At 52.4% G+C, this 27867-nt stretch overlaps 9 protein-coding genes across 9 annotated transcripts; 4 read left to right on the forward strand and 5 right to left on the reverse strand.

Annotated features, from left to right (window-relative positions):
• Positions 1 to 463: 463 nt before the first annotated feature.
• On the reverse strand, positions 464 to 3852 carry Z517_04181 (uncharacterized protein; the record flags this gene model as incomplete). The annotated part of the gene is made up of 4 exons (XM_013429512.1): positions 464 to 564; positions 622 to 2829; positions 2905 to 3374; positions 3425 to 3852. 4 exons carry the CDS (start codon positions 3850 to 3852, stop codon positions 464 to 466), a joined length of 3207 nt encoding a protein of 1068 aa, XP_013284966.1.
• Positions 3853 to 4982: 1130 nt separating this feature from the next.
• Positions 4983 to 6590, reverse strand: Z517_04182 (uncharacterized protein; the record flags this gene model as incomplete). Its single annotated transcript, XM_013429513.1, has 2 exons — positions 4983 to 6514; positions 6572 to 6590. The coding sequence occupies 2 exons, from the start codon at positions 6588 to 6590 to the stop codon at positions 4983 to 4985; spliced, it is 1551 nt and encodes a 516-aa protein (XP_013284967.1).
• Positions 6591 to 8362: 1772 nt separating this feature from the next.
• Z517_04183 (uncharacterized protein) lies at positions 8363 to 10235 on the reverse strand (the record flags this gene model as incomplete). Its single annotated transcript, XM_013429514.1, has 2 exons — positions 8363 to 8791; positions 8862 to 10235. The coding sequence occupies 2 exons, from the start codon at positions 10233 to 10235 to the stop codon at positions 8363 to 8365; spliced, it is 1803 nt and encodes a 600-aa protein (XP_013284968.1).
• A 1892-nt stretch (positions 10236 to 12127) lies between these two features.
• Z517_04184 (uncharacterized protein) lies at positions 12128 to 12895 on the forward strand (the record flags this gene model as incomplete). Its single annotated transcript, XM_013429515.1, has 2 exons — positions 12128 to 12217; positions 12314 to 12895. 2 exons carry the CDS (start codon positions 12128 to 12130, stop codon positions 12893 to 12895), a joined length of 672 nt encoding a protein of 223 aa, XP_013284969.1.
• A 764-nt stretch (positions 12896 to 13659) lies between these two features.
• On the reverse strand, positions 13660 to 16782 carry Z517_04185 (uncharacterized protein; the record flags this gene model as incomplete). The annotated part of the gene is made up of 2 exons (XM_013429516.1): positions 13660 to 15000; positions 15052 to 16782. 2 exons carry the CDS (start codon positions 16780 to 16782, stop codon positions 13660 to 13662), a joined length of 3072 nt encoding a protein of 1023 aa, XP_013284970.1.
• A 308-nt stretch (positions 16783 to 17090) lies between these two features.
• On the reverse strand, positions 17091 to 19024 carry Z517_04186 (uncharacterized protein; the record flags this gene model as incomplete). The annotated part of the gene is made up of 3 exons (XM_013429517.1): positions 17091 to 18674; positions 18731 to 18866; positions 18924 to 19024. The coding sequence occupies 3 exons, from the start codon at positions 19022 to 19024 to the stop codon at positions 17091 to 17093; spliced, it is 1821 nt and encodes a 606-aa protein (XP_013284971.1).
• Positions 19025 to 19414: 390 nt separating this feature from the next.
• On the forward strand, positions 19415 to 21103 carry Z517_04187 (uncharacterized protein; the record flags this gene model as incomplete). The annotated part of the gene is made up of 2 exons (XM_013429518.1): positions 19415 to 20826; positions 20881 to 21103. The coding sequence occupies 2 exons, from the start codon at positions 19415 to 19417 to the stop codon at positions 21101 to 21103; spliced, it is 1635 nt and encodes a 544-aa protein (XP_013284972.1).
• Positions 21104 to 22781: 1678 nt separating this feature from the next.
• Z517_04188 (uncharacterized protein) lies at positions 22782 to 24703 on the forward strand (the record flags this gene model as incomplete). The annotated part of the gene is made up of 3 exons (XM_013429519.1): positions 22782 to 22787; positions 22860 to 23723; positions 23783 to 24703. 3 exons carry the CDS (start codon positions 22782 to 22784, stop codon positions 24701 to 24703), a joined length of 1791 nt encoding a protein of 596 aa, XP_013284973.1.
• Positions 24704 to 25560: 857 nt separating this feature from the next.
• Z517_04189 (uncharacterized protein) lies at positions 25561 to 27398 on the forward strand (the record flags this gene model as incomplete). Its single annotated transcript, XM_013429520.1, has 2 exons — positions 25561 to 25915; positions 25990 to 27398. The coding sequence occupies 2 exons, from the start codon at positions 25561 to 25563 to the stop codon at positions 27396 to 27398; spliced, it is 1764 nt and encodes a 587-aa protein (XP_013284974.1).
• Positions 27399 to 27867: the final 469 nt, after the last annotated feature.

A 27867-nucleotide genomic window follows, 5' to 3' on the forward strand; every position in this document is an offset into this window, starting at 1 on the left:
CGACTGGATACAGGCGTTCTGTGGTGTAGAATTATATGGACTCGGCTAGGCTATGAGAAGGTTGGATATTTCAAGGTGACAAGGAGGAGAAGGGGACTGTAGAAACAGAGAGAGAGAGAGGGGGGGGGGGAGGGGGATGGTATTGTCGTCACCCTTTGGTAATGAGTAAAAAGATCATCGCCCCTTTGATTGGATGGAACTGGGTTTCCCTAAGCCCACTCAATGTACGAGGTATTAACCATCTCCTCAATACCGCATATGGAAGTCGCTGGCGATCCTGCTGCTCATATCTATAAAATATACATCCAACGCCAAAGACACTTATGAAAGGCAGATGACCACCAGCACAGGCCTAGATTCCAATGGCTTGTAAATGTCTTCTTCGCTACTTGCCGCGACAGAGAGCGAAGAGCACTGCTGGCAGCAGAATGGAGGGATCACTGGGTCAGAGATTCCATCCAGCTCACAGCTCTGAGATCCCCCCGCGTCTTCCCTCTTCTCGCATACTCGACTGTGTTGTCAGCAGACTCCACAGTCGAGGCAAAGCACAGGCCACAAGGATGCCTAGAATAGTCGTCAGAAGTTGATAAGGATACCTATTCACCGCAGTAGACCACTCACCTAGCACGAATGGAAGGACATGACTTCGCACCGACCATTGGAGCCACCACCAGAGGTCTCCCGTGGTCGAAGGCTTCATCGCCGGTTTCTCTGCGACCGCGTCTCTCAAGGTTGATGCTGATGTGACTGGCGGTTCCTCCTGAGGCTCAGCCATGTCCAGAGCTTCTATCACACATTCCTCTTGGTCTCTGGGTGGCTGATCGTTTAACACGTTATCCCCGACCGCCATCAGTTCTCGTCGCCGCACATTTGTATCCAGTAACTGCAGGACCTCCTCCTGGTTATCGAAGTCCCAGAATTTTATTAGGTCTCGGAGCGAAAACTCTTTGCCCGTGTCAGCCGAAGGTGGAAACCAGAATCCGGCATCCGTGATGCCCTCCAGTGAGAAAGTCCTGGATCGCTCTCTTCCGAAAATCGCTTTTAGACCTATGTCACTCGTCCCGTCATCTAGACTTTGAAACGTCTTCGAAATCCACAAGTAAGGGTCTGCATCATGGGCAAGAAAGCTCTCCACTACTTCGCCGAACACATTTTTGGTCTCATCCGACGGAAGCTGCCTCAGTCCAACGTCCAGGACGAAATGCTGCCAGAAACTCAGGTCTTCAGGGTAGGAGCCAGTCCCCGTAATCCTATTGTGCATGATGACGTTAGGAGAGAGCCCCTGGGTGAGAAGGTGTTCGAGAATACTCACCCTTCTGTGAAGGGCTTCAGGGTGTGGTACGTATCTGGATTCGATGCAGCATAAAATAAGAGCAATTTCGGACCTATTTTCGAGAATGGTTGGATCGCGTTGTATCTTCCAGGTGACGTATTGGCAAGCTCCCACAAATGCCGAGATATAGACAGGAGATGTGAGGATTTCTTCACTCGATGACCTTTCACCCGCCACACACACAATGACGTTTTGCGAAGGGCAAATCCCTACCTCCACAAAGTTTCGTGTCTTCAAAGAGGTCCCAGGGTCATGAATCGAGACAGGACTCGCCGCGGAACTCAGAGCTTCCAAAAAATGATATGGCTCTTGATCAATGCCACTTTCGTCTCGCATAAGGATGATATTATAAACGACACGACTCAAAAATTCATCGGAAAATCTTTCCCTTTTGTACCGCAACGCCGCAAGGAAGAGTTGGGAAATTGCATCTTCCGTGCTGAAGCCATCAAGATCACACTTCATCGCGCCCTTCACAGCCTGACTTTGGAGGAATTCGAGGATGGAGCGGTGGGTGACGGTGATAGTTCCCCCGTCTTCCTCGTCTGCCTTCACTTCCAGAAGGTGTCTGCAGTCTCGGTACAGTCTTCTGCGTGCATGATCTTCTCGTCTTCTTTCGCCAACGTCGTCTGTGTGCGAAAACGGGAATGATGCATCCATAGCAAAGCTCGGGTCCTTTTTGTAATGTTCCAGAAAAGAATACGCCAGCAACATCAGGTCGAGCCTGTAATATCTAAGCTTCAGAACCATCGCAAAGGTATGGTGAGCTATCTTGTGACCGGGAGATTGGCTGATAGTCTCGAGGAGATGCTCAAAGAGCTTTTGCAGCTCGTTCGGAAGCCGGTCAAGCTCTTCTTCGACAACAGTGAGCTCGTACCCTTCCTCCAACTGATCTCGAATTGACTTCGTCACCAAAGCCACCCAAAGAAAGATCCCATCAGCCCTTTCGGTTATCTTTCCGACTAATCCTTCGGTTTGTTCGTGAGCGGCTATGGGCAAAGTCTCCCGAACGTAACGTTGGATATCCTCCCTTGTTAGTTCTTGAAGGCGGAATCTCCTTTCGCTAGAGAACGCATCCATGAAAACCAGATCCTCTCTGCTTGAGACGCAGATCTTGACGGCTTCCGGTGCAGCCTCGGACCAGCTGCCAAGCAGCCTGATCAGATCTCCATAGCCATCCTGAGGACTCTTCTCGAATTCATCCAGACCGTCAACGAAGAAGCAGAAACAGTGCTCCTTGTACAAGTTCCGAAGCGTGATGAGGCTGGAGACTGCTGCTCGGGCCTCCAATTTTCCGAGATCAAGCTTCATGTCCGCCTGCCAGGACGAGGACTCGGCCTGAGCCCAGAGGCCTGGTAACACGTGGGGGATGAGTTCGGGGCAGGCACGTAGCGTCTCGTAGAGCAGCGACCGAATGAGGCCGGAGACAGACTTCTGTTCCACGGATTTGGCTCCCCTCCAGAAGAAAAATTTGGCAAATATTAGCTTTCGGTCGCCTTTCAAGAGCATGTTAGTCTGTGCTTCTCAAGGGTCGATGTGACTGTGCATTGCCCTTGGGGCTTGCAGCTTACCTGCCCAGTGTTGCAATTCCCTTTCAGTGTGAGGGTGATTACACAAAAACTTCATCAATGTGCTTTTTCCAGACCCCAGTTTTCCGCATATGTGAAAGATCCCTCGTCCGGATGACAACCAATCCACAAATGACTCTCGGCTGGAGTGGTCGTTGTCTACCCTGCTTCCTTGGGCAGTGTCTTCAAAGATCCATTCAAAGGTTTTGCTGTGTTCTCGGGAGACTTCTTTAAACCTTGCCTCCATTTCACTATAGGCGAGACTTTTTAGAACGCGTTGCTGTTTGATTTCCAGGAGTACGTCGTCTGGAAGATGCACGAGCTTTCGGATTTGTTCTTGAGCCTCGGGGCTGAAGGACGCAACACCGGTTCCGCAGCGAAGTTGCTCGACATGCTTTCGAAGAAACTCGAATTTTTCAGCCAGACCTTCAGCAGAGTTGACCAGTGTATCCAGTCCGGTCTTTACCTTAGCACTGTAAGATCGTTATTCTCTCTGCTCAGATCAAGGTAGAAAGGGTGTCACCTGGTCAAATAGTTTAATTGGAATTCCAGGTGGTTCCGACAACTTTCCAATCTCTCTTCGAGTTCCAGCTTTTGTCTCTTATATTTTTGATTCTTCAGTACTGCCCAAACGACATGGAGGGTTGATTTGGGGTTCTTTGCCTTGATCTTCTGGAGAAGGTCGAGAATTTGATTTGCCAGAATCTTGCACTCATCGGCAACGCGACCAAGAGCCTTCTCATCCTCACTTTGCCGCGAATGGTGCGTTTCACTGAGCTTCAGGACCAGATTCCTCAAGTCGCTCACGACAACTTCGACGCTCCGATTGCGCTCGGTTGCACCAGAGATTGAACCCTTGACTTCTCGTACACCTTGAATGACTTCGGCGCTGAAATCGACAAACTGCACTATTGCCGCGGCCAAACTGATCGCTGAGACCGGGTCCAGCATTGTTTCTGACAGCGCGGGGTGGTGATGAAGCAAAGCGTGATGAAACAGAAATGGCAGGTGGCTGGTGGAAGAAGTTGGAGAAATCGATGAAGTTCGACCAACAAGGGTGCCGCTGAGCTCAGTCATCGTTAACCGGTAGCTGCATGAGCCTGACCATTTGCAGGCGCAGACTGCACAGCCTAGCACCCGGCTCTGTGTACATGCGAGAATGCTCATACGAGGCAACTGTGCAGCAGGAAAAGCACCACTTGGAACGTGGCACCACAAGTGCTATTTCTGCCCTGGACATGCCTACACCAGCAGGCAGATTCGGCGAGAGCATATGCCTGAGGTGACCAATCCCGAGCTCGCCAACATCTGAACTGTGGCAAGGCGTACAGAAACTGCCGCTGAGGAGGCGCTGGATGGGTGCATCAGGCACACCAAGGAGAAATTCCCGGTGATGAAGTGTGCCTCGCATTAGGACGGTCAACTTCAAGAGGAAGGGCCGTGGTGGTGCATGGCTGGGGCGAGTACCAGATGCTGGTGATCGACACCCTCGTCTTGCAGACTTGGCCTGCGCATTGATTGCTCTGGACTGAAGAGAGGCGAGACCGCACTCTGTGAGGCTGATAGGTCACGTAGGTAAGAGGCGTCTTGCTCGGTCTAATGAGAGTGTCTGACTGGGTGATGTAGTAGGTGAGGTAATTTACTCGGTAGAAATAAAGCTTTCTGGCGACGGGCGGGAGGCTGCGCGGGGCGGCTGCCTGCGTTGGCTGCCTTGAGTGCCTGCGGTGCGTGCCTGTGGTGCGTGGATTGCCGCGGGTGCTGGGTGCTTTGCAGTTTGTCAAGCCTTGGCCTAATTTGGCGACGGCGCTCCATCCCCCATCAGCCATGAACATTTTATTGGAAAAGGTCAGGTCAAGACAGGTTAGCCAGCGAGCCAGCCAACTGCAGCAGACCATGTGAGTTACTCGATACGTATAATGTGGGTGCACGCGTGTTATATCTCTCTCTCGTCATTCTCACTCTCCCTCTCATGTCCTCTCATGTCATTGTTACGGTTTACATTTTACATTTATTTTTATGGGTACTAGACTAGACTAGACTGGACAGGACTTTATCGTTCCTTTTTGGTACCAATAACACATCTACTTCTCCAAGTACTGTGGCGAAGAAAGCCGCGGGTTGGCCAGGAACTCGCGCGGCTCGTGTTGCTGTTCCGTCCCCATCATCATCATCATTGTTGTCGTCGTCTGCGGCGGCGTCGACGGCGTCGGCGGCGGCATCATAATGGGTAGAGGCCAGTCTGGCCGCTGTGGTAATGCCGTCGTGGCTTCTTCCGCAGACGCGGGGTGTGGCTGATACTGCTGGTGGAAGGGTTGGGTACGTTCGCCGGCGTCGGCAAAGGGGTCTTCGGAAGATCTCTCGGGAATGTCGTAGGTAGGGTAATCACTGCGCTTGTACACGCGCATGGGAATCATCTTCTTCCCGTCCTGGCTGGCCCGGAGTTCGAAATGCTTCGTCCCGTTGTCGTCGCTCTCGCCATCGGCCAGGAACCAACTCTGGCGAGATCCCGCCCTTTCGTTACGTTCACCTTCCCAAGGACCTCTGCCTCCTTCGAGGTCGGTCGTAAAGGTCACGCTGGCGTCACCTTTGGTCGTCTCGGACGTGAATGTCCCCAACCCTTTCCCTCCAACTCCTCCCAAGTCTTTTCCTGACATTGGGTCCACTCCAGTGCCGTGGCTGTTGTCATGGCCATATTCGCCGCGTCTTCTCGAGCCCCTCGCAAGGCTACTGAGCGACTCGACAAAGAAATGTCGAAAGAACGGCTTCAGACTCGGGGCGCTGGCGGCGAACAGCGCCAGATACAGCTCCAAAATCGCCCAGATCCAGGTCAGCCACAGCTCCCAGGTGAAGTCGTAGTCGACGTTCAGCAAGTTGTACATCAGCACCGTCCGGACCAGCCCGGCAGCGACGGCCATGAAGCCGAGCGCGAACAGCGCGTACAGGGCGATCTTCTGCCGCCGCGGGAGTTCCAGGTAGTAGACCAGGATGAGTGGGAGCAGGGTACTGTAAAAGTCACCCGCGACGCTGAACGCGGACGAGGCAGGGAGCGCTGCACCCTCGGAACCGCAGTGGAAGTGGTGCGTCGCGGCCCAGACGGGGTTGAAGCTGTCCCAGTACGAGTGCAGGGGACTGCAGAGCAGCAAGAGCGTCAGGCCAAAGGAGAGGAAATACAGGACGTTGTAAATGATGCCGATCCACGTTGCGATCAGGAAGGCCCTGCTGAACTTGACGCTGAGGCGGCGATAGAACAACAGGACAGAAATCTTGATCAAGGTGATGCCGATAACATAGCACCACAGGCTGGCCCAGATGTTGGCACGTCCACCGACAAAGCTGTCGGGTGGGATGTCCCAGATGTGTCGGCCGCTATAGTATTTTTTATTGCCGATGATGACCAGGACGGCCAAGGCGGTCAGGAACCCTAGAGCGATAACCACCAGGAGATCATCCAGGCCGGGTGCCTTGGTTATAAACAGTCGTGAGTATACTCGGGCTGTACATGTAATGATGCCAATAGCGGCGAATATGATACACATGTAGACCAGGCCCGGGCCTCTTGTGTCAGGATTGACATAGTTCGGTTTAGGCCAAGTAGCAATCACCTCAGGAGATGCTGTTGATATTCAGTACCCGTCTGTCCGTATTGAGTGGTAGTGGTTTGAATACTTACGGTGCAATGTGTCGACCATCTTGACCTGGATTGCGACAGGTCTGGACTATATTTCCTTGGGCCAACCAAGAGTCTTCGTAGCCGGACGTATACAACGAGATGGCATGTCACTGTGTGTGGTTACTGCGACGGGGGAGGGTCATTCAAAGATAGAGTCGTCGCAGAGTGTGTAATGCAGTGTCATGGGTACATCATAGCTCTCGTCTTGGAAGAGATGTACCTGTACACACTCGACGCTTGCTTGAGGAGGGGGAGGGACCACGTTGTCAAAAAGCTGGGTTCACCAGGAAAGCAGCAGCGTTATCAAGGGATTATTGTACAAACAGGAGGGGGGGGGCAAAGGAGAGAAAAAGGACACAACATATGAAAGAAATGCTTTCCGGGCTGGGATGGTGGGAGGAAGAGAGTAGGTAGAGCTTGCAGGAGGATTTCTTGCGCAGAGTCTAGGAAGAGAGAGGGAGGGAGGCTTGCGCATGGACTCCACCACATGGTGGGAAGAGGAACGTCTCCTGCTGGCCTCGTCTGCCGGGCTGTACTACTCGGTAGGTTGTCGTCCTTGTGCGCAAAAAAGGGCAGATCCTTATTTCGCAGAACGGCGCTCTTTTGCGACAACAAGGCTTGCCCCACGGGACGTCCAGGTACGGGCCAGGTACCGAACACTCGGTCGCCGTTTAGTTCGCACGCAGGCAGTTTTGGACCAGACGCTGGGTGGGTGGCTTTTCCAGGGTGGCGTCCGGGAGATCAGACGCGGTCGGGCATCCTCAATTGCCAAAGGGCTGGGTTGAAGGGCCTGCTGGCCTGAAGCTAGCGAGGAGCAGCGAATAGAAACAACCTCCCCAAAGTGGTTCCCGCATCCCTGGACCTGCATGATTGTTGATCTGCATCACCAGCCCAGGGCCCAAGCAGGGATATGCTGGTGCGGGGGAGGAATAGGTCACCACCGACTAGTTGCTGTGCCTAACTGAACCCAGAAGTTGGCATGCGATATGGAGTCCAGAGGGACCAGAGTGACCAAAGGGACCAAAGGGAACCCCGTCTGACAGAGTCTTGTTCCTCTAGGATCCAATTCTGAAACAAACGGGCTTTTTCTCGAACTCGACCTTTGGCAAATCCACACCAGAAAACGTTTTTGGGGCACCTGGCAACCTGGATATGGGTAGAACCCGGCGGGACTTGTTCAGGCTGACCACCGAGTTGGGAAAGCAATGTCATTATTCCAATAAACCCACCCAACGGCCCCCAACATCAGGAGTTGTCGACTCAACTGGGCCCCTTGGGTTCCTGACTCGAGCCCCAGTACTCGGTAGACCTACGAGGCACGAACAAATAGTGAAGAGAGGGCTAGTTCATCACGACACTTTGAGTCTTTCACCGAGTATGGCAAAGGACAAAGCTTACGTGTGTTTGAGCTGCAGTGCTTGATGGCTGGGCCTTAAAAAGAAGTTGGTGAAGGAAGTTTCTGCGCTGGTGAGTTTGAGAAGAGGTTGGTTCTGTAGATCTCCTTTTTTTCTTGCTCCATCCGAAGAAATGACGACAAAGTTTCGGGACTTCTTCCTTCGCAGCTGAAAGGATGCATTTCTGTTACACACCCGGGTTCCGGAAAGCTGACAAGGGGGTTTCCCATCATCGCTCCAGGAACAGGAAGGAATTTGAGCACTTTGGCATCCAACGATAATTATCTGCTGCAGGGGAATTGGAAGAGAGAAAAATAAGGTGCCCCCATCACATTAGTGTCGAAAGTACATACATCAATGGTATACAAAAAGCAGAGGAACGCTCAAATGAACCATCCTAAGAAGTGATAGAAAATGGCGCCACATTCGGATCCAAAGCCTGCCACACAAACGGCATCCCTTGGGACAAGCCATTGCCGTCAAATGTCCGTGCAGAAACCTGTCCACTGAATGACTGCATGCTGTTGAAGAAGGTTGTTGCCGCCGCTTGGGTAGCGCTATTCATGCGGCTGAGCATAACCGGATCTTCAAACATGTGCATCAGGGTGCGGTTCGTGCCCACGAAAAAGGGGCGTACAAAGATGGCTGCCACACTGAACTGCGCTTCAACCTTGTCAAGAGGTGGGAGGAAATCCACCACATTTGTGAACCCTTTGGCGGACGGAGGTGGCTGGTAGAGAGAAGGAGGGTGGAAGGGCAGCGTAGAACTGGCCGAGAGCAACTCGTTGGTGTTGATCGTGTGGTGGGAGGTAGAAACAAGATGAGCCTGAGAAGAATATTTGGTTAGCACATTACTTGCAGATCTACTGTGAGTGCGCTGGGTGTCCTGTGCTCACCATGTGTGTCAAAGCATCAATCAGGGCGCTTCGGGTCTTGATCGACGGAAAGTCAATCGCCTCAGCAGGACCTTGGGACTCTTTCACCCACGCTTGAAGTTCATTATCAGCCGTGATATCTGAGTCTTTGGCGTAGTACGAGTTCACAAAGGATGTCATGAAGGCGTGGATCGCATTATATATAGTCGAAGCATCTTCGTAGAAAGGGAAGTTTTTCAACGCGGGGCCAAAGTTGGAATTGATCAGCCCGCGAGACTCGAGGTCGGTCTTGAAATAGTTGGCTTGAAAGCGACCACTGCCGCCATTCTTGTATAGGTTGGTGGTGTAGTCTTGCGCCGAGGAGCCCGTATAGGCGAAAACCTGGTCGACAGCTGCACCAGGAAGAAACAGAAGAGTCTCGGCCAGCGGTTGGATCGCATACACCTCGTACATTATCCGGTTTAGCAGAGCAAGAACTGGATGGTTGTCGCTCAGAGTTCGGATGGCGGCCAGATATGTGATCTGGACAACCTCGTGGGTGCTCGCCAGATGGTTCCACTGTGCGAACCAAAAGTCATTGACATTATACATAATCTTTGCTAGTAGCCAGTCGGCCGGGTCGTCTTTGGGAGTGTAGATTAAATTTGATCCCACGTTGGTACGAATAGCGAGCGGCAAGAAATCCCCAGAGGTCTGGTCAATGTAGAAGAAAGCGTCGCATGCGGCGGCAAAGCGATCGGTCGGGGTGAGATCTTTCTGGTCTCGATAGTCGGCATAGAAGAGACGTCCCGCTTGGAACAGTTGTTGCAGTGTCATGCCTGTGAGATCCGTCGCAACGTCATCGTCGACACTGAACTGCAACGTGTCTGAGGAGGGATTGAGCCTTTTCACCTGATAGGGGCTCAGTGAGAGACGTTCCATTGAAAACAAAAGGTCTTGGGTGTAGTTGGTCAACATTCCTGGCACGGGACCAGATGGAAGAGTTGCCTTCCAGTGGCCGTCATATAACAGGGTGTAATCGTCCAAGGTCTGCAGGCCGTTGTACTGAGGGGCTGACACCGTACTGTCGGTGGTATCGACAGCAACCGCCGCGAGGATCGGTGCCTCATCGAGCTGGATCTCGACTTGGTCGGCGGCGACCTTTGCCAGACCCAAAGCGCCGCTGGGAAAAAAAGGCCCCCCTGCGACCGGAGGGCCATACAAGTAGCCAAGCTGCTTTGCCGTGATATCTACTGCCCTCGTCAGGTCGAGCAGGTCATCTTGCGGCAACGAGAAAGGAGGAAGGAGTGAACGGCTCTTCAAGGTTGGTGGCCGGGGCACCGCAAGAGAAGCAACTTCGCATGGTTGCAGCGCGGCCAGCGCGAGCAGGAGTGAAACGAGTGACTGGGGATTCATGGCGAGACACCAAGTCTCTCAGCTCGCGGGCAATAGTCCCTGGCGAAGTGATGAATAGGCGCTACCACAAACTCTCAAGAATCCCATTTCTGTGCAGCCGTACAGAGTCTTATACAGTAGACAGACATCTACAACTTTGCTTCCGGACAATCCACAAGCGCTGTAACGGCGCTGACATTGACTAGCATTCGCAAGGGGGAGAGGTGACACAATTCCCGATGAACCGAAATTGCATTTCTGTGCCTCTCGTAGTTGAGCTTAAGGGGTGGATCCGGATCGACGCCTATACGCCTGATCGGGTAACCAGGCTGCGGATGACTTACCACAGATCTTCGCATTTCAACGGCCAAGGACGACAAAAGTGGGTAATTGGCGCACGTCGGTGCGTGCGCAATAAACAAGCCTTCCATGGCGCATCTTCCTCCGAAGACCCCTCGTTTTGCTACAGAGGCACTCTTCTGTGCCAGCTTCCCAAAGAGGACATTCATCACAACTCTATAAAAGCGTACGATGGCGTTGTCCCATTTCCGCCCTCATAGTCTCTTAGAGAGGTCCCATGGCTTCTGTGATACGACCGATCCGACGAAGGAGCCATCGTGAGCTGTCCCTAAATTAGGGGTTCGAGTACGGAGTACCGCAAAGCCTCGTTCACCTGGAGCCAATCACACACGCTACTATGGAGCATCTTGTCCCCATCCGGTGAAGAGACACGGATCACGCACCTGATTAGGAAGTTTGATGATGGAGAGGTGGATTTGTGGAGGCATCTGATTGCCAAAAGAATGCATTATTTTTTGGCTGGTATAAGGCACAGTCTGCATATGGCGCTCTCCAGGAAAACGGTCCCAGTGTAAAGTTTGGTGGCATAATTGTCCAACTGTTTCATTTCAGCTGGACTGTGACCAAATTACCCCTCCACATCCAACAACTCCGCATCCTTCACGCAAATTTCTTCCCATTCCATACTCCACGGGGCGCTGTCCCACTCTAACAGAACTTGAGTGTCAGCACCGATGCGCGCCTGATAGCACGCATCCTGCCGATCCCTGTCGAACGAGTCAATATCGGGCACGATGCATTCGGCCGCTCCAGTATCCTGGCTTGATGGCCTCGTCTCAGCGAAGATGCTTGGCACGGCTTCTGGAAGGAGAGCTGGTGGTGAATGGTGGTCCTGTGCGCTTCTTCGTTAACAAGAAGGCAAGAGTCAAGTGTGACGAGGCTCTGAGGCCCCTGTATATCGCTATATCAGAACATGAGATTCGCGTATACGAGGGCGTGGCTGGTGACTTCGGCTGTGTGACGTGTCATTTGAAAAGCTTGGCCGAGGCTTGGTGGTGACCACAGGGACGAGCGGAACAATCGTCCATCATGGATGTCACTCATACCTCCAACAACGACTACCGCGTATGGTGCTGCGCTTCGGCACCTGAATTCTCGGGGACCTATGCGAAGTAAGGACTGAAGCCCTGGTTAACAAAAGGTGGCTCAATGACTGTATTCGTCAAGGTAGGCATGTATTTTGGGGGAGATCCACAGCATCTACTCGCTACATTTTTCTAAGAAGAGCATCGAGTCAAGATGATCATTCCACCATACCACGACTATGCTCCCACTGAACCTCCAGGAACCTCCGTGCACTTTCCATGCCCCTCCCAGGCCCCTTTGGCAATTGCCACATGAAAACACCAAGAGGGAAAAAAGTATGAGATCACAATGTCGCCGCATGACGTCAAAGATTCAGGCACATGAGAAGGCACACGACCTTTTTCAATCCGCCTCGCTTCCTCTCTGTGACCTTGACTGTTCTTATCACTCTCCAACCAAACCAATTGACACCTCGAATTTGAAGAAGTCTCTCTTTCTGTTGAATCTATTCAAGAACCACACACACAATGGCAGCAAGAAACGCAGACTCTATGACCAACGCCCAGGGCGAATTCATGCCTCATAAGCCCCGCGATGAACCCATGGAGAAGCATGGTGTAAGTATCTCTTGACATACCTGGGACCTGAACCACTCCCCAGCAACCCTTCTCAGACCACTGACATGTTTTTTTTTTTTTTTTTCTGGTTTCCAGCACCAAGTAGGTCAAAAGGTCTCGCCAGCGGACCACGCCCCCGAATTCTCAGCCAAAACCCTACCACCAGGCACGGCTCCCGCAAACGCGACATTCCAACCCAACCCGACGGGCGAAGTGCCCGGACAAGCCTTCAACGACAACGTCGACCGCTCCCACGGCAAGGAAGGCGTGCGTACCGACCCCCTGAGCACCTTGTCCGGCGCCACCTCCGCAGATGTGCACCAAGGTCTCGGTCACCCGGGCCAGGGCCAGACGTCGACAGAGCTCCGGCACGAAGGACACCATACGGCCAGTAAAGCGACTTCGGGCCCCGAGGGCGCCGGCGCAACGGGCGGCTCGGGCCTCCGCGACCCCAGCGACGTGAACAGCGAGTTCCGCCGCCTCCAGCAGGAAGGCGAACACCCTCGCGGACCCGTATCAGGACACAACGTGAGCATGACAGGCGCCGAGGCAAAGGAACCCGTGTCTGCAGAGTTCGTCGCCGCGGAGGGTGGCAAGGCCGGAGAACATGCGGGATACTCCAAGGCCAAGGGCACGACGGGAGTGCCTGACAGGGGCGCTGGGAATCCTCGCGAGTAAAAATGAAAAGCAAAGACATGCTATGATTTTTGGTCGATGGGGAGGCTGTCCACCCAGCATGGGATAGGTTTCGGTCACGCATGAAATATTGTTATCGCTGTCCATACACAGGACAGGACAACACGGGGCAGGGTCATCACACATTCGAGTTGATATGAAGAGAGAATACGCCACCAATATCGACCAAATAGCATCGGAGAAGTTGGGGACACCACAAACCCTCCCTCTGAATAGAGATGACCACTAGGCCGTATCTCATCAAGTCGCATCACATCCCATCCCATCTTGTCAGGCGACAAAACGGCAAACCTCAAAAAGGGGGAGGACTAGCGTTGACACCGGCCCCTCCCCCCGGGTCGCTCAACCTTTTGTAGAAACGCATCGGATATCACATATCAGATAATCCCGTCCATAGATCACACCTGAAAATAAAAGTTACAAAAATCTATCGGACAATTCCATGCTCGAAACATCTCATTCTTAAACGTAAAATGCCCACAAAAACTAGATCAGAACAACAAAGAAAACGAGTCAATCAAGAGGTCGGGAAACAGTCTAGCACTCCTTAGCCACAGACAGAGTGATGAAGCCGAAACGCTTGAGAAACATGTCCCAGGACCACCGTGTTTGTCCTATTGATCATATATACATACACACAGGTTCATGATTATCAATCCAATCTACGGAACAACGCACATTCGACATGGAGTGATATCACCCAGACCATCGCAATGACGAAATTGTGTCCTCAGTTGTGTCCGTGGCTAATCAATCACCAGCCTCTCGTCCACACCTTCTCGCCCTTCTGTCACTTTGACGACTCCATTCACCGTCCCATTTGCGTGCAAATCCCCATTCGCACCTCTTGCCACGGTGCTCCCTTGCACCACCTGAACTCCGCCCATCTGCTTGGTTCTGTCCTCGTAGCTATCGACCTCAACTCCTTGAATCAAGGCTTGGCTCACTCCCTCCAAGCCCGCCACAAACACACAAAGCAGACTGCCAATCACAAAATGACTAATCGTGGTGCCGATGTCTAGCCAGCTCCCCTCGTCCTTGACCATCCAGAAAAAGTTGAGGGTCATGACATCGCTAATGCTCATCACCGTCATAAACAGCGCCGAACTCTGTAGCCCGAGTCTGCGATTGAGAATTCCCAGTGCCGCCGAGATAATGGCAAAGGGGACCATCAACTTGAAGAGTAGGAGAGCACCCTGCGAAAAGGGGTCAAAGATCGGGATGAGGCGGTATACGGCATCCAGACTGAAGCTGGAAACCGAGGCGATGTTACCGGTGGAGAAGAAGGCGGATTGGAGAAAGAAGAGGAAGAAAAGGGCACGACGGAGGTCCGTGAGTGCAAGCGTGCGGAAGGTCTGGTCGGGATGGAGGTTCTCGGATTTCTGGGATTTGGAGGTTATCGTGATGCCATTCGCGGAGGGCATGGAGTCCAAGGAAGCGTCTCGTGGTTGTGGTGGCCCATGGAGCTGGATGGCGTGCTCGAGACGCACCCACGTAAGTAGCGTGGCGCAGAAGGCAAAGTAGAAGAGGCCCTCATACGATATGGTAAGAAGGACAAACGACGGCGCGAATGTTAGGAAGATAATGACGAGACGATGAAGGTAGTGTTTGTTGGGTGCTATCCGGTGCACGAAAGGGAGGATAACAGAGGCAATCAGAACGAGCCAACCGATGACTTGGTTTCCGAGAGGCAGCCCTTTCTTTGCCTGAAGTGAGGCGACACTTGAGCGCGTGACGATGATTGTCAGCCCAATAATACCGATCTGAAGACCCATGAGAACTCGAGATAGCAAATTGGGTTCTGCTTCCTGAACTCGCGATTTCGACTGCTTGGTGATATCGTGCTCAAAAGCAAGATAGAGAACGCCGGCCCCAAACATAAGTGAGCCTCCTGCAGTAATCATGTTGGAACTTTCAACCTTGACCACTGGGAGAAGTGTAAAGGTGCTCAGAACCAGGCAGCCCGCTGCCCATGCCAGCACGATTAATTTGTTTGTCTTGATGAAATCCACACCATATGCGGCCGGAAAGACCGCTGCAACAAGGTAACACACGGTGAAGATAATGCGATGAAAGTATGATTGCACCTGTAAGGGTCAGCGATCAGATTCATGATAGAGTTGATTCCTGTCACAAACCAGAGCTTCAATAACGAACAAATACAGCAACACCTGGATGAGAAGAGAGATAGATCGAGAAAAGCTGCGAACATGGCCGAAAAGGACACCGACACCGGAAAAGAGAGCCTTTCTCCTGGCAAACACTTCCTCCCAGAAGAAGACTGGGAAGAAGGCATAGGCGTAATATGTTACAGGCGACTTTTCAATGACGAAGAATGAATACAACACAACCAGGAGAGACGAGAACACCATGGTCGTGCCAACCGTCCTCTCATCTTGTACCGCACCATGAAGGACATGGAGGTCAATGACGGTCGTGATTGCATAGGTAATCCAGCCGAGATATCCAATGGTAATAAGTGCTCGAAGAAAAAGCCAATCATAGGTTTGCAAGTACCGAAGGCCCTGGAGGGCGTGGTCGAAGAGTTCCGAAGATAACTGGATGGCTACCTCATGCTGGTTACTGTCGATTGCCGATTCGATGGCGGCAATTCGATCAGCAACAGAGGCGTTGGCTTGCGAAAAAGGGGGAAACGGTTGAAAATTAAGTGAGGTGGCCTTCTTCTGTTCCTCCTTGACTCTGTACATCTCAAGGACTTGCTTGGTGTTCACAAGCGATGCACCAGCTTTCTCCTGCGTCGATGCAGCAAGATACGACAAGGGCAGCTTGCCGACAGAGTTGACTGGAAACTCCAATCCCGCCAGGTACGCCATGAGCGCAGCAACATCGGCTTGGTCAACATCGTGGCGTTGCACATGGTCAAGACCCCAGTCGGAGGAGAGGCTGTCATGGCCGGGAGCGTTTTGATCTGGGAAAAGCTGGGGACGGGCCACGCCGGCACCCCATACGATCAAAGGGGTTCTTGTATTGTCGGGATGGCCGTCTCCATGACTCCCCCAGTCGCTCATCCCGTGGTCCGCCGTGAAGACGTACGAGGTTTCCCCATCGGCGTAGAATTCCTCAATCAAATTCGTAATGGCCTCAACACCCTGGTCGACAATCTTGATGTTGTGAAGGTATTCTTTGGAGTATGGCCTGTAGGAGTGGCCGGTCGTATCCAGGCCAAGCAGATGCAAGAACAAAACAAGTTTGTCCTCTCGAAGCATCGCATCAAGAGTGGCATTTGTGCTGGCAGATTTGAAAAGATCTTTAACCTTGTCGAACACCCAAGTATCCAGTGCTGTGGCATCTTGCGAGTAGTCCTCGAATTCTGCAGCATAGTGATCGGCATCAACCCGTCCTGGTACTGCCCCTTCTTTAAACATCGGAAGAATATCCGGACTGCCCCAACTCCATGTGTGCCGACTTCGATTGAAAACGCTGTCGAAATCAACAGGGTTCAGCTTCCACCCAGTCGTTACCGCAGAAACGTCTTCGTAGAGACCGGCTATGAGTGCGACGTGACCAGGCCGCGACTCCGTAGGGACCCTTGTATGGGAGACGCCGAAGGTACCGTGCTCAAGTACTCGAGATCGCAGAAAAGGGGCAAGAGGTCGCGGTGTAGGGTCGAAATTGTCTGGATCGGGAGGAGAAGGGTCTGGAAAGGATTGAAAGGCCTTGTCAGCGCGCAAACCATCTCCAACAAACAAGATGAGCCGTCTTGACGGAGCATGATCTTGCTGCAGAGGAATTGATCTCATGCCATGGACGATCGGGCTAACAAAGTAAATGTCGAAGATGGAGTAGAGATAGACCAGATGGAAGACGATGGCGACAGCCAGAAAGCCTCCGCGGCCGATCCTGGCCATGTTGGGCGTGGAACTAAGGAAAAGAGCGACTTGGGTGAGACGGTACCGATACCATCATAAATCAGCATAAAGTACAATCGTGATTCTTTCGCGTCGACGTCCTCGCATCTCTCAATCCCTCTATTAGGGAGAATGAGGACAAAATATCACAAGAGGCAAGTGCGCCGAGTCTCAACGCCACAACGACACATGGGGCCTCAGAGCCTCGTGGGTGGGCGCCGCGAATGGTTGGTAGTACCTCGTCCTCGGTACAAAGAACACAAGGGGGCTACACAAGGGGGCCAGATGGCGTCTTGATACAAGTCTATCTAATCATCTTCAATCAGGTAGTTGAGCCAGAACTTCAGGCCCTCTACACCTTCTTCTCGACAGAGAGCACCTCTCTCCTCTGCCATCTCGAGTTCTTCGGCTGCAACACCCAGGCTCCAGCCAAACTGTACCGCTGCCTGTTGTGCTGTTACTCCAACGCCATACGCCGACCTGTCCCATGCCTCTGAAGTAGCAGCCGTTGGGATTTTTAGTGACGTGAGCCACCCTTTGATCTGGCCAACCGTTTTCTCGTCACTTGCATTCCGCTGTTGCACCACCAAGAGTCCACTCTTGAAGCGTCGTAGCTTGATAGGCAGGCCCAACTTTTCCCATGCTTCGGCCGCTTTGTGGAAATCAGAGGGGCTGACTAGTTCCACCCCATTCTGACTTCTGTTGAACGTTGCCCATAAGTCAACCAGACTCATTGTGCCGCCTTGACGTCGCAATATTCCCCGTTGGTCGTCCGTAGCATATTCGGCCAAGTTTCTTGCCAGTTCGGAGATGTAGAGTGCAGAAGAATTGTCCCCGATCATATCTCTTGTTGCCAACATGCCGAGTGCCGCCGCTGACTGGGAGACGAGAGGGTCGGACGAGACTCCGGGGACACCTGTTTGTGACCCTGACTCAACAGCAAACCGCTCTGCCAGCGCAACCACATCTTTCGCTGATGCCATCAGAGCCTCCAGATCTTCAAAAGCATTGCCCAGCACCGCTTCGTTGATCTTGCGGGTCTGGAGTCCGCGCTGCTCAAGGCCGGCAATACCAACAGCCACAGCTCGTGATTCAGATGACGGCACAAGGGCGGGATTTCCAAGTGGTGTCGGGGAACGGTCAAGATCAGGGCGTGGAAGGGGTGGCGCATCTTGTAGCAGCCACTTTCTCTGTATCATTGCGTTTTTAAGTCGCTCATAGAATACACGATCACCTCCATTTCGAAAAGAAAACTTCACACTTGGGGTGTCATGCTCTTCCTCCAACGAAAGTCCCGAGATTTCAGGTCCTGGTGATTCAGACCGACTCACCGAATCTTCAAGTGCCTTTCTCTGGATGGAGTCTGGTACTGGGAGGGGTGCAGAGCATAGTTCGCAGATGCGCATCCAGGGATGATTGTGAAATGTACACCGGGGACAGGTGATGTTCTCTGATGAGACCTCATCCCCATAGGACTGGGTGTGGGAATCAGGTGTGAGATTGATTGACTCGGGTCTGGGTGCTGGAAGGCGCTTTGCATTCGCTGTAACAGCTGCTTTGAGTACAAGAGGAAAGGGCGGCTTGATCCCGCAAGCCAGGCAAGGCGGTATTGGAAACGATTCCGTTGCGATTGTAGGATCAAAGTTAGACGGCACTGGGTTGGAGAAAGAGCAGATCGGGCATACCCAGGTGCCGATGACGAGTGGTGTCGGGGTAGACGATATTGCGGAGGGACGAAACGGACTGGAAGCGCGTGTTGATGGAGTTGAAGAGGACGCAACCCTCTGGAAACTCGGGGACTGTGACGACCCGGCTTTGCCTATGGTGCCAAACCTTCGTTTCGGCGGCTTTGGAAACAATGTGACCTTTGGGGAGGATTTGAGGAATCCAGCCTTGTTTGAAACAATCCCTTAGCACTTCTTACGTATGGGACAACGGGTCTTATTACCTGGGACTCGTGTTTCTCCACATCTTTGAGATCAACAGCCCATGAATTGGCCCGTGGATCTGCATCGTCGACATAACAAGCGCGGTGAGAGGTCAGATATGCATGACCTTTCTGGCAAGACTTGATCTTGTATTTTCTAGTTAAGGTCAGCCTATAGATTGTAATATTTCGGAAGTGCCAGAGCCAGTCTCACCCTTCATACAGCCCAACCCCGTCCTGTACAAATAGAAGGACCTCATCTGGGGACAGGGTCGGGCGCGAGCCAGCGGTCAGATCTGGCTTTTTGAGGAACATCCGGCAGTCTATGCAAACTGGAGTTCATTTTCGAAAGTAAAGACGTCTTTGAAGATGTCTGTCGCTATAAGTCTGGCGTCTGCAACATCTTCCCATTGTGTAATGAAGAGATCAAGAAGGATGACAAAGATAGATATTGAAGGGGGAGTTTTCGCTAACCCATATCTAGTTAGTCACTGTGCCAAGAGACGGTCCTCCTGCGACCATCACGTTGAACGACAACTTCAGGGCTTTCCCTCCCTTTCCTCTCACCGTCTCCTGTTCCTTTACCAAAGCGCCGGCCTCAGCGATTCTCGTCCTGCTCTTGTACCGCCTCGCTCTCTGAGATACTTCTCTTCACTTTCTGCTAAACCTTGCCTCGTATAGCCTTGTACTCCTGGACTCGCTGCCATGTATTCATCTCCTGCTGGCCACCCTCCGTGGCAGACTTCATACCCGTCGCTGAACCACCAGAATCATGCTTACATACCAGTTCCCGCACGAAATGCCTTTGGCTCCCAGTCGCATCTTCCTCCGCCACCCACCTATACTCCCACTCCATTGCCACCTCAACAATATATGCCCTCACCTCCAACAAACACTGTGTCAAACACTGCACCGCCCCAACCGCAACAGCCAGCACGACAAAAGATAGTCTGGTCTCCAGACGTCCGTGACTATGTCAACCGCTCCTTTGCCAAAGCCGCAGAAATACGGGATGTCTCGAAAGAGCAGATTGAAACAAAACTAAAGGAAATCATCACTGATGCAACTCAGAGTGGCAAGTTGGATACTATCAACTGGAAAGAGCTGCCACTACCGCAACAAATGATTCGGGATGAACGCAGTCGTGCTCTTCTTGCCCCCATATCCCCTCCGTCTTATGTTCCTCCTGTACCTGTTCAAACCGCTTCCACCACTCCTTACCACCCTCAACCGGATGTTCCACGTAAGCGCAAGTCCACGGAACTTTCAGCGGATGGTGAAATTTCTACATCACAACCACCTTGGAGGACGAATGGACGAACTCCCGGATCTCTGGCTGACCGTGTTTCCTTCAACCCATCTGAAAAGCGCCCTAAACTCGACATGAATAAATCCGTAAGTAAAACCCAGGCAAGCCTGGATTCTCGCAGGCGGCGATTCGAGGAGACACGCGCGGGATCGGGTTCACCACGCACACAAGAGTCATCACGGGTTGCTTCACCGGAGCCGAGGATGACTGGACCAATTGTCGGCCGGTCGCAAAAACTCGAGAAGAACTACTTCAGATTGACATCAGCCCCCAATCCTGATGATGTCCGACCTCTGGAAGTCCTCCGCAAAACTTTGGAACTACTCAAGAAGAAATGGCGCACTGAGGGCAACTACGTCTACATTTGTGATCAATTCAAATCGCTGCGGCAAGACTTGACCGTCCAACATATCAAAAACGAGTTCACCACCAGCGTCTATGAGTATCATGCTCGCATTGCTTTGGAGAAGGGTGACCTGGGTGAGTATAACCAGTGCCAAACACAGCTACGAGCGCTGTACAAACAGAACCTCGGCGGTCACCCTGTGGAGTTCAAGGCATATCGTATCCTCTATTTTATCCACACGTGCAACCAAACTGACATGAATGACGTGCTCTCTGATCTAACCCCAGCAGACAAGAAGGAGCCAGCAATCAAGCATGCGCTGGAGGTTCGCTCGGCTCTCGCTCTTGGAAATTACCACAAATTCTTCAAATTGTATCTCACCGTGCCCGACATGGGGGCATATTTGATGGATATGTTCGTAGAACGTGAGAGGCTAGCGGCATTAGCGTGTTTGTGCAAAGCGTAAGTCCCCCAATTTCTCTAGCAACATGACTTTGGTCGCTGAAATGTTTGCAGGTACAAACCGGACGTGCGATTGCGCTTCGTTACTGAGGAACTCGGATTTGAGTCGGACGAAGAGGCCTGCCAATTCATCCTCGACCATGTCCCAGACGATTCCTCGAATCTACTTGAAGAACGCGATAGTGATGTCCGCTTTTTAACTGCGAAGGCGGGGAATATCTTTCAGATGGCAAAGATTAGAGCTTTTGGCCAGGTCGACATCAAGGGTCAAATATGAGATACCCATTCAGTTGGTCTCTACGAGGTCCTGGAGACGTTGATATATCTGGTCTTTGACCGCAATCGTTGATGCGACTGTCGGCTTGACATGCACCGTGTTTTCAGCACCTGAAATTCGATTGCTGTTGGGTCGCTTACATGCCATCTCTGCAGGCATGGAGGCTGTTGCGATTCTTTCTCTTTGGTCACCTGTGCCGCAACTTTAGCATTGTGCTTTTGGGGTCAACAAATGGCCAGAGGCAGAGTTATTGAGAACTCGAACGTTGCGGGCCGGTTCACTGTTACAGTTATTTTATCCCATAGCCGTCATCGACGGTGAACAGCGTGGGAGATGCTTCGAGGCTCCTCGAAGGATGCGTATGAAGACCTCCGTAGAGGCTTACAAGGACAAAGGGTCTTCTCTGAGATTTACATTTCTGGAAGTAGTACAAAAGCTGGAAATGGATGTGATTGTTCGACAATTGGTGTAGGATCTGTCATGCAGTCTTTGTTAAACCTTGTCGTTTCAAAGACCTGAGACCTGCGTCGGGGAGGGCGGGAGGCTTGATGTGCAGACCGGGATGAGCGAGCTGAAGAAGGGTATAGGAGAGATGAGGTATTACTCTGATCCACCCAGCTGTGAGGACGAGTACTCGTAGTGGAGTGGAAGGGCTGATGGTTTCGAGTATACATGGCTTTCCTGCAGGGCAATGATTAATGGTTGGAAGGTTCCCGTCTGCCATCAACATGCCGCTAGATCTAGCTGCACAAAGCACAAAGGGTCGACACGCGAAATGACTGGACGTCGTTGACCTTGTTGAGGACGGACGGCCGGTCAAACGGTAGCGGTTGGGGGCCTTCTTTGTTCTCGAATCTTTTGGTTGTGGATGCTTTGGGAATGGTTTGATGGTTCAAGGGCCAAATGACTGAATAATAGTGGCTGCCATGCGCCTGCGCCCCCCTGTGCCCATGTCATCCCCCCCATGCCTGCGCCTGCGCCCGTGCCCGTGCCCCTACCCCTACCGAGTACCCATGCCTATGCCCACGTTGCGGGTTGCGTCGACTACGGTACGGGTAGTTAGCTAATTAACGCTTGGAACTCAAGTTCTTTACATTTACATACATACCAAGAGTACCTCGCATACGGACCAGACGCACCAACCTACCCAGTACAGGTACCTCGGAGGTCCGCATGTCCTTCAAATCAGACCGTCACATGCCTACCTGTTCTCAGTGAGAGGAGTGGGAGCAAGTCCCAAAGTGAATCATCAATATTCCCAATCTCTGGCCTTCCGTGACTGACATTTGATGGGCAAAATTTGACTCCCTTTGCAATCTTGAATCCGTGGGGGCCATTGCGGGCTTGAGCCGGAACACCAGGAGGAATCCCTGCTAAACACGCTAGAGGAAACGCACCAGATCTTTTCTCCTTGCCTGAACCTCGTGTGCCGCTGCGCCTGTCCGAACAATCAACGACCTTTCCCCAGCCTGTCAAAACTCCTCCAAAGTTGAAACACATTCTGCCTCATCTTTGCTCCGAACAGTTCAACACCGTCCTAAACCAGTACGAGCCGTTGAAAGCCTCGTTCCACCTTGCCACTTCACATGCAGTCGACCTAGAACCAACAACAACCCCCATTCTCCTAGGAATTTCTATCCAGCCAAGGACGACTGCGGGGCACACGTCAAATGCGACAATGAAGGTATGTGACCGCCCATCATTCACAATGCTGCCCTTGCAAGATCGCAGGCGCTCATGTATCTCTCTCCTTTAGGCTATCCGCCGATCTCTCAAGAGTGACAAGGACACGAGGCAGCCACCAAGTCTCACCATCACCCCCAAGACGATCCAGGCGCTTCCCCCCAAGAAAGTGATAAAAGCCTTATACGACTACGAGCCCAAAAATGGCAATGCGCAAGAGTTGTCCTTCCACAAGGGCGACTTCTTTCACGTCCTGAGCCGCGAGGACGACACAGAGTGGTACGAGGCCTGCAACCCGCTCATCCCCTCGGCGAGAGGGCTCGTGCCGGTGGCCTACTTTGAAGTCGTCGGTAAGAAGCAGCGACAAAGTGAAAACTCTCTTTCATCCCCAGGGGAGAAGATGGATGGTCACGACTCGGGATTTTCAGAGAAAGGCTCGACCAACTCCGGCCACACAAGATCCGAATCAACAGCCACTACAAGACCGAGTCCAGGAGCACACCAGCGAGGGCCGAGTATGACCGGAAGAAGCGCGGGCGCCATGGTCTATGGTGTGGTGCAATACGATTTTCATGCGGAAAGGGCAGATGAGCTGGACGCCAAAGCCGGCGAAGCAATCATTGTCGTGGCGCAGTCCAATCCGGAATGGTTCGTTGCGAAGCCGATAGGACGGTTGGGAGGGCCAGGATTGATTCCGGTTTCGTTTGTCGATATTAAGGATACAGCGACAATGCAATCGGTGGCCGACCCCCTCGAGGCTGTCCGGAAAGCAGGCGTCCCTCGAGTTGAAGAGTGGAAAAAGTTTGCAGCGGAATACAAAAACAGCAGTATCAGCCTGGGCAAATTTGACAACCCCCAGGCTCAAATGTCATCCGAGATGGCTCGCATGAGCATTCAAAATACCTCCTCGCAGCAATCACTCCCCAACACAAACTATGTAAGTGGAAGGTCTTGTTGTCCCAATCTAAGAGGTGAGGTTAACCCGGTATCAAATAGAACGGTGCGAGAATGTCGCAGCAGTCGAATATCCCTCTTGCGCCGATCAGCGCTTCAGTGCCCCGTTATTGTTTCGACAACGACATGTACTGGTATATCATTGAATGTCAAATGGAAGACGGTCGATGGTGGGAGCTATCACGATACTACGCTGATTTCTACGACTTTCAGATTGCTTTATTGGAGATGTTCCCCGAAGAAGCCGGCAATAAGGGCAAGCCTCGTACCCTCCCGTTTATGCCTGGACCGGTAGCACATGTCACGGACGCAATTTCCAACGGTCGACGCCAGAATTTGGACGAATATATCAAAAAGATAGTGGCAATGCCGCCTCACATCTCCAAAAGTATGCTTGTGAGAAATCTATTCAAGCCCAAACCGGGTCAAGATTTTGAAATAGACCCCAATGCGCTAGGCGAGGATTACCGACTATCCGCGGGATCGCAGCAATCGATGCAACCAGTCTCGCGGACGTCCTCTAACCAGCAAGCGCCCGGTATGGCGTACGGAGGTATGCCACCTCCCAGCGCACGAGCGTCCCAGCAACATCGAGGCCCTGTACCCATGTCCGCTGGGACCGGCGTGGCCATGGGAGGGCCCCCTTTCCTGCACTCCCAGGCCAGCAATTTGACTCAAAATTCCACCTCCTCAAGCATGAAGGCTAGCAACGCCAACGCTGTTATGAAGGTCAAGGTGTTCTTTCAGGATGACATTATTGTCCTGCGCGTACCTCAGGACATTATATTTGCTGCACTGCGGGAGAAGCTGATGGAACGTCTAAAGGTCAATGAAGATATTGTCATACAATATAAGGACGAGCCAACGAACACTCTGATTGACCTCGAGAACGATGACAACCTCGACGTCGCGCTACAACGGAACCCAAAACTAACACTCTACGTCAATTTTGCGGGCGCTTGAGGGAACGATGTTATTCTTCCGATGATGCCTTCTGAATATTGCCAATGAGCAGCTTCACGAGTCTCAGCGCTGTTTTGCATTGACTCGCAAGCCTTTTCTTACGCGCGACTTACGGAATGAGCGACAGAGCAATTGATGAGACGAATGGTTAATGTGACGATGTTTGGCGCTCCTGGGAGGCGTCCTCGGGTCGATCTTGGAGGAAGACTTTTCCATTTCTCGCAAAAAGTTTTAAGACTTTCGGCCTTGTCTGGAAAGAGGGGAGATGATATGAAGTTGCTTACGTGGAGTTGAAATCTCTCGAAGTCTTTTTTTTTGGACGGATCTTTGACAGGTACGCGGCGGCGGCGGCGCGATGAGACATGGATGATGGAAAGCCTTGTGCGCAAAATATAGTCACTTCTATCACGCGGGTACGCAGGCCAATTTCGGGTCAAGACGATAGTCCTCAGAGGTCTATAGAACCTGCTCTTTGTAATGAATTTCTGCCACCATCTCTATCACTGGTTCAAGATCGCGAGACCACATGCCTTTTGTCTCCACTCTCACGGTCCTAAGATGAGAAAAATAAGATAAAAGGGGGAAAACGGCGGCTGAAAGATCTGACACTGGTGAGCATCGTGTCTTGACTGACGGCAATAGTTTTCTCGCCGATGGTTGTCCGAGGTGGCCGAGATCACAAACTGCGGTGTTTATTCCGAAGGCGCAAGAGCAATTCGCTCTGACGTCTCTGCACTGCGGCGGATATTCTCTTTATCAATATTATTGTTAATACACCTCCTCGCCATGACTCGGCTGGTCTGTTAGCACAAGGGCGGGTCTGCTCTGTGAAGTTAGGCATTCCTCGTTTGAGCAAGATGAAGCCGCCTGTGCAACCTTTCCGCATCGCCGTTCAGTCCTACGTAAGAGCTCTGCTCTCCGATACCGCAGCCCAGCCGTTAAGGCGGACGATATGCACCAACTGCCTTGACACTCTGCGACGGCAAAGAAAAGCGTTGAGAAGTTTGTCTCGTCAGATCCATGTCGTGGCCAGCAATGGAAGAAGTCCCAGGAGTCTTCGCCAGACTGTCCGAGTGCCGAGATCGGTCCAGCGGCACCAGCAGCAGAGACGAGAGCTCGCCAGTGTGACCGATGTTTCCACGCGCGGACCTTTGGAGGAGTATGACGAGAGAGTGCAAACGAGACGACTGCGGGAGGATGAACACCAGAGAAGTGCGTAGACGACGTCGCTCTTATGTTGTTTCGCGGGTTGAGCTACCCAGACTGACTGACTGGCGCGTCCCCAGCTTTGATTGAACACCTCCAAGACCTGCACGAGACTCTAAAAGAATACAACCCTCCCAAGATCGTCCACCCGGACGTCAACGATCTCCAGCCGCCCAAGAAATCTCTGTTTGGGTCTCTGTTCGGGGGCGGGAACAAGAAGAAGGCCATTGGCGAAATACCAGAGAACCTGCCCAAGGGACTGTACATGTATGGGGACGTCGGTTCTGGCAAGACCATGCTGATGGACCTCTTCTTCGACACATTACCTCCCAACATCACTTCCAAGACTCGAATTCACTTCCACAACTTTATGCAAGACGTCCACAAGCGATTGCACAAGGTCCGCATGCAGTATGGCAACGATTTTGACGCCGTGCCTTTTATCGCGGCGGATATTGCCGAAACGGCGCAGGTTCTCTGCTTCGATGAGTTTCAGGTGGTTGATGTCGCGGACGCCATGATCCTCCGTCGTTTGATCGAGGCTCTGATGTCGCATGGCGTTGTACTGGTCACGACCTCGAATCGACACCCGGACGATCTCTACAAGAACGGGATTCAGCGACAGTCGTTTGTCCCGTGCATTAACCTCCTGAAGAAACAACTCAAGGTCATAAATCTCGATTCTCAAACGGACTACCGCAAACTCCCAAGACCTCCCTCAGGAGTGTACCATCATCCGCTCGATCGAGCGGCCGTCTCTCACGCGAACAAATGGTTCCGTTTCCTGGGCGACCCCGAGAACGATCCGCCTCATCCCACAACAATCACCGTTTGGGGTCGCGAAGTCCAGATCCCGCTCGCCTCAGGCCGCTGCGCCAAGTTTACTTTCCACGAGCTGATCGGTCGCGCTACAGGTGCCGCGGACTACATTGAAATGATGCGCAGTTTTGATGCGTTCATCGTCACCGACGTGCCCGGCATGACTCATAGAGAACGCGACTGGGCTAGGCGGTTCATCACTTTCATCGATGCCGTGTACGAATCGCATGCAAAGCTGGTTCTCACAACCGCAGTGCCTCTCTCTCAGCTTTTTGTGTCCAAGAGTGAGCTGGATGAGTCGCTGAATAAAGTCACCCACAAAGTTCAGAATGACAAATCTGGTGCGTCCAAAGAAGAACATGCTGTCGTCGAAGAGGTCAAAAAATCCACCGAAGGAAGAGGGGCACGCGAGGAGGAAGGGGCGGATGTCGACGACGTGATGCGCAACCTCATGGATGACCTGGGAATGAATATGAGCATGTTGAAGCAAAGCTCTCTCTTCAGCGGTGATGAAGAGCGGTTCGCGTTTGCCAGGGCGCTCAGCCGTCTGAGCGAAATGGGAAGTCAGGAGTGGGTGGAGCGTGGGCTTGGGCTTGAGAAGAGAGGCGGATTGGAGGAGAAGGAAGGCTGGCAAAGGGTCCGGAGCAGATGGAGAGAGGACAGCCTCTGATCGATGTCAAGCGTGGTACAAGTACATGATAGAAAGCGCAACAAGAGCCAAAGATGCGGCTTCGCAAGGCGTCGGAGCCAAAGACGTTGGGTACATTGCTAAGAGGTGCATGCGTATATGGATATCCATTAGCCTGGAATGTCACTGACTGAGACAAAGTTCTTGAGCTTGTGATAAGAGATATACATGTACATGGTATATTTTCAGAGAAACCAAGTACGCGAGGCTCCCAACAAAGGGCTTCAGGTCACCCAGCAGGTCATTATGTGGGCTGTTCACGTGAGACTGAGACCAGAATCGGATCGACGTGGGCGGCTGAGGCCGCGCCATGGCCCATTCAACCCCCATTTCACCCATTGATATCGCATCATCTCCTTGGGACTTCAAAGGACTCCGAAAGTCAAACTAGCATCGACAAGTCCGTCCCTGTGCACACGTTCTACCTTTGCCCTACTTCAACCCCGGGTTC

The sequence above is a fragment of the Fonsecaea pedrosoi genome (genome assembly GCF_000835455.1).
Source record: "Fonsecaea pedrosoi CBS 271.37 unplaced genomic scaffold supercont1.3, whole genome shotgun sequence".
Classification (NCBI taxonomy): Eukaryota; Fungi; Ascomycota; class Eurotiomycetes; order Chaetothyriales; family Herpotrichiellaceae; genus Fonsecaea; species Fonsecaea pedrosoi.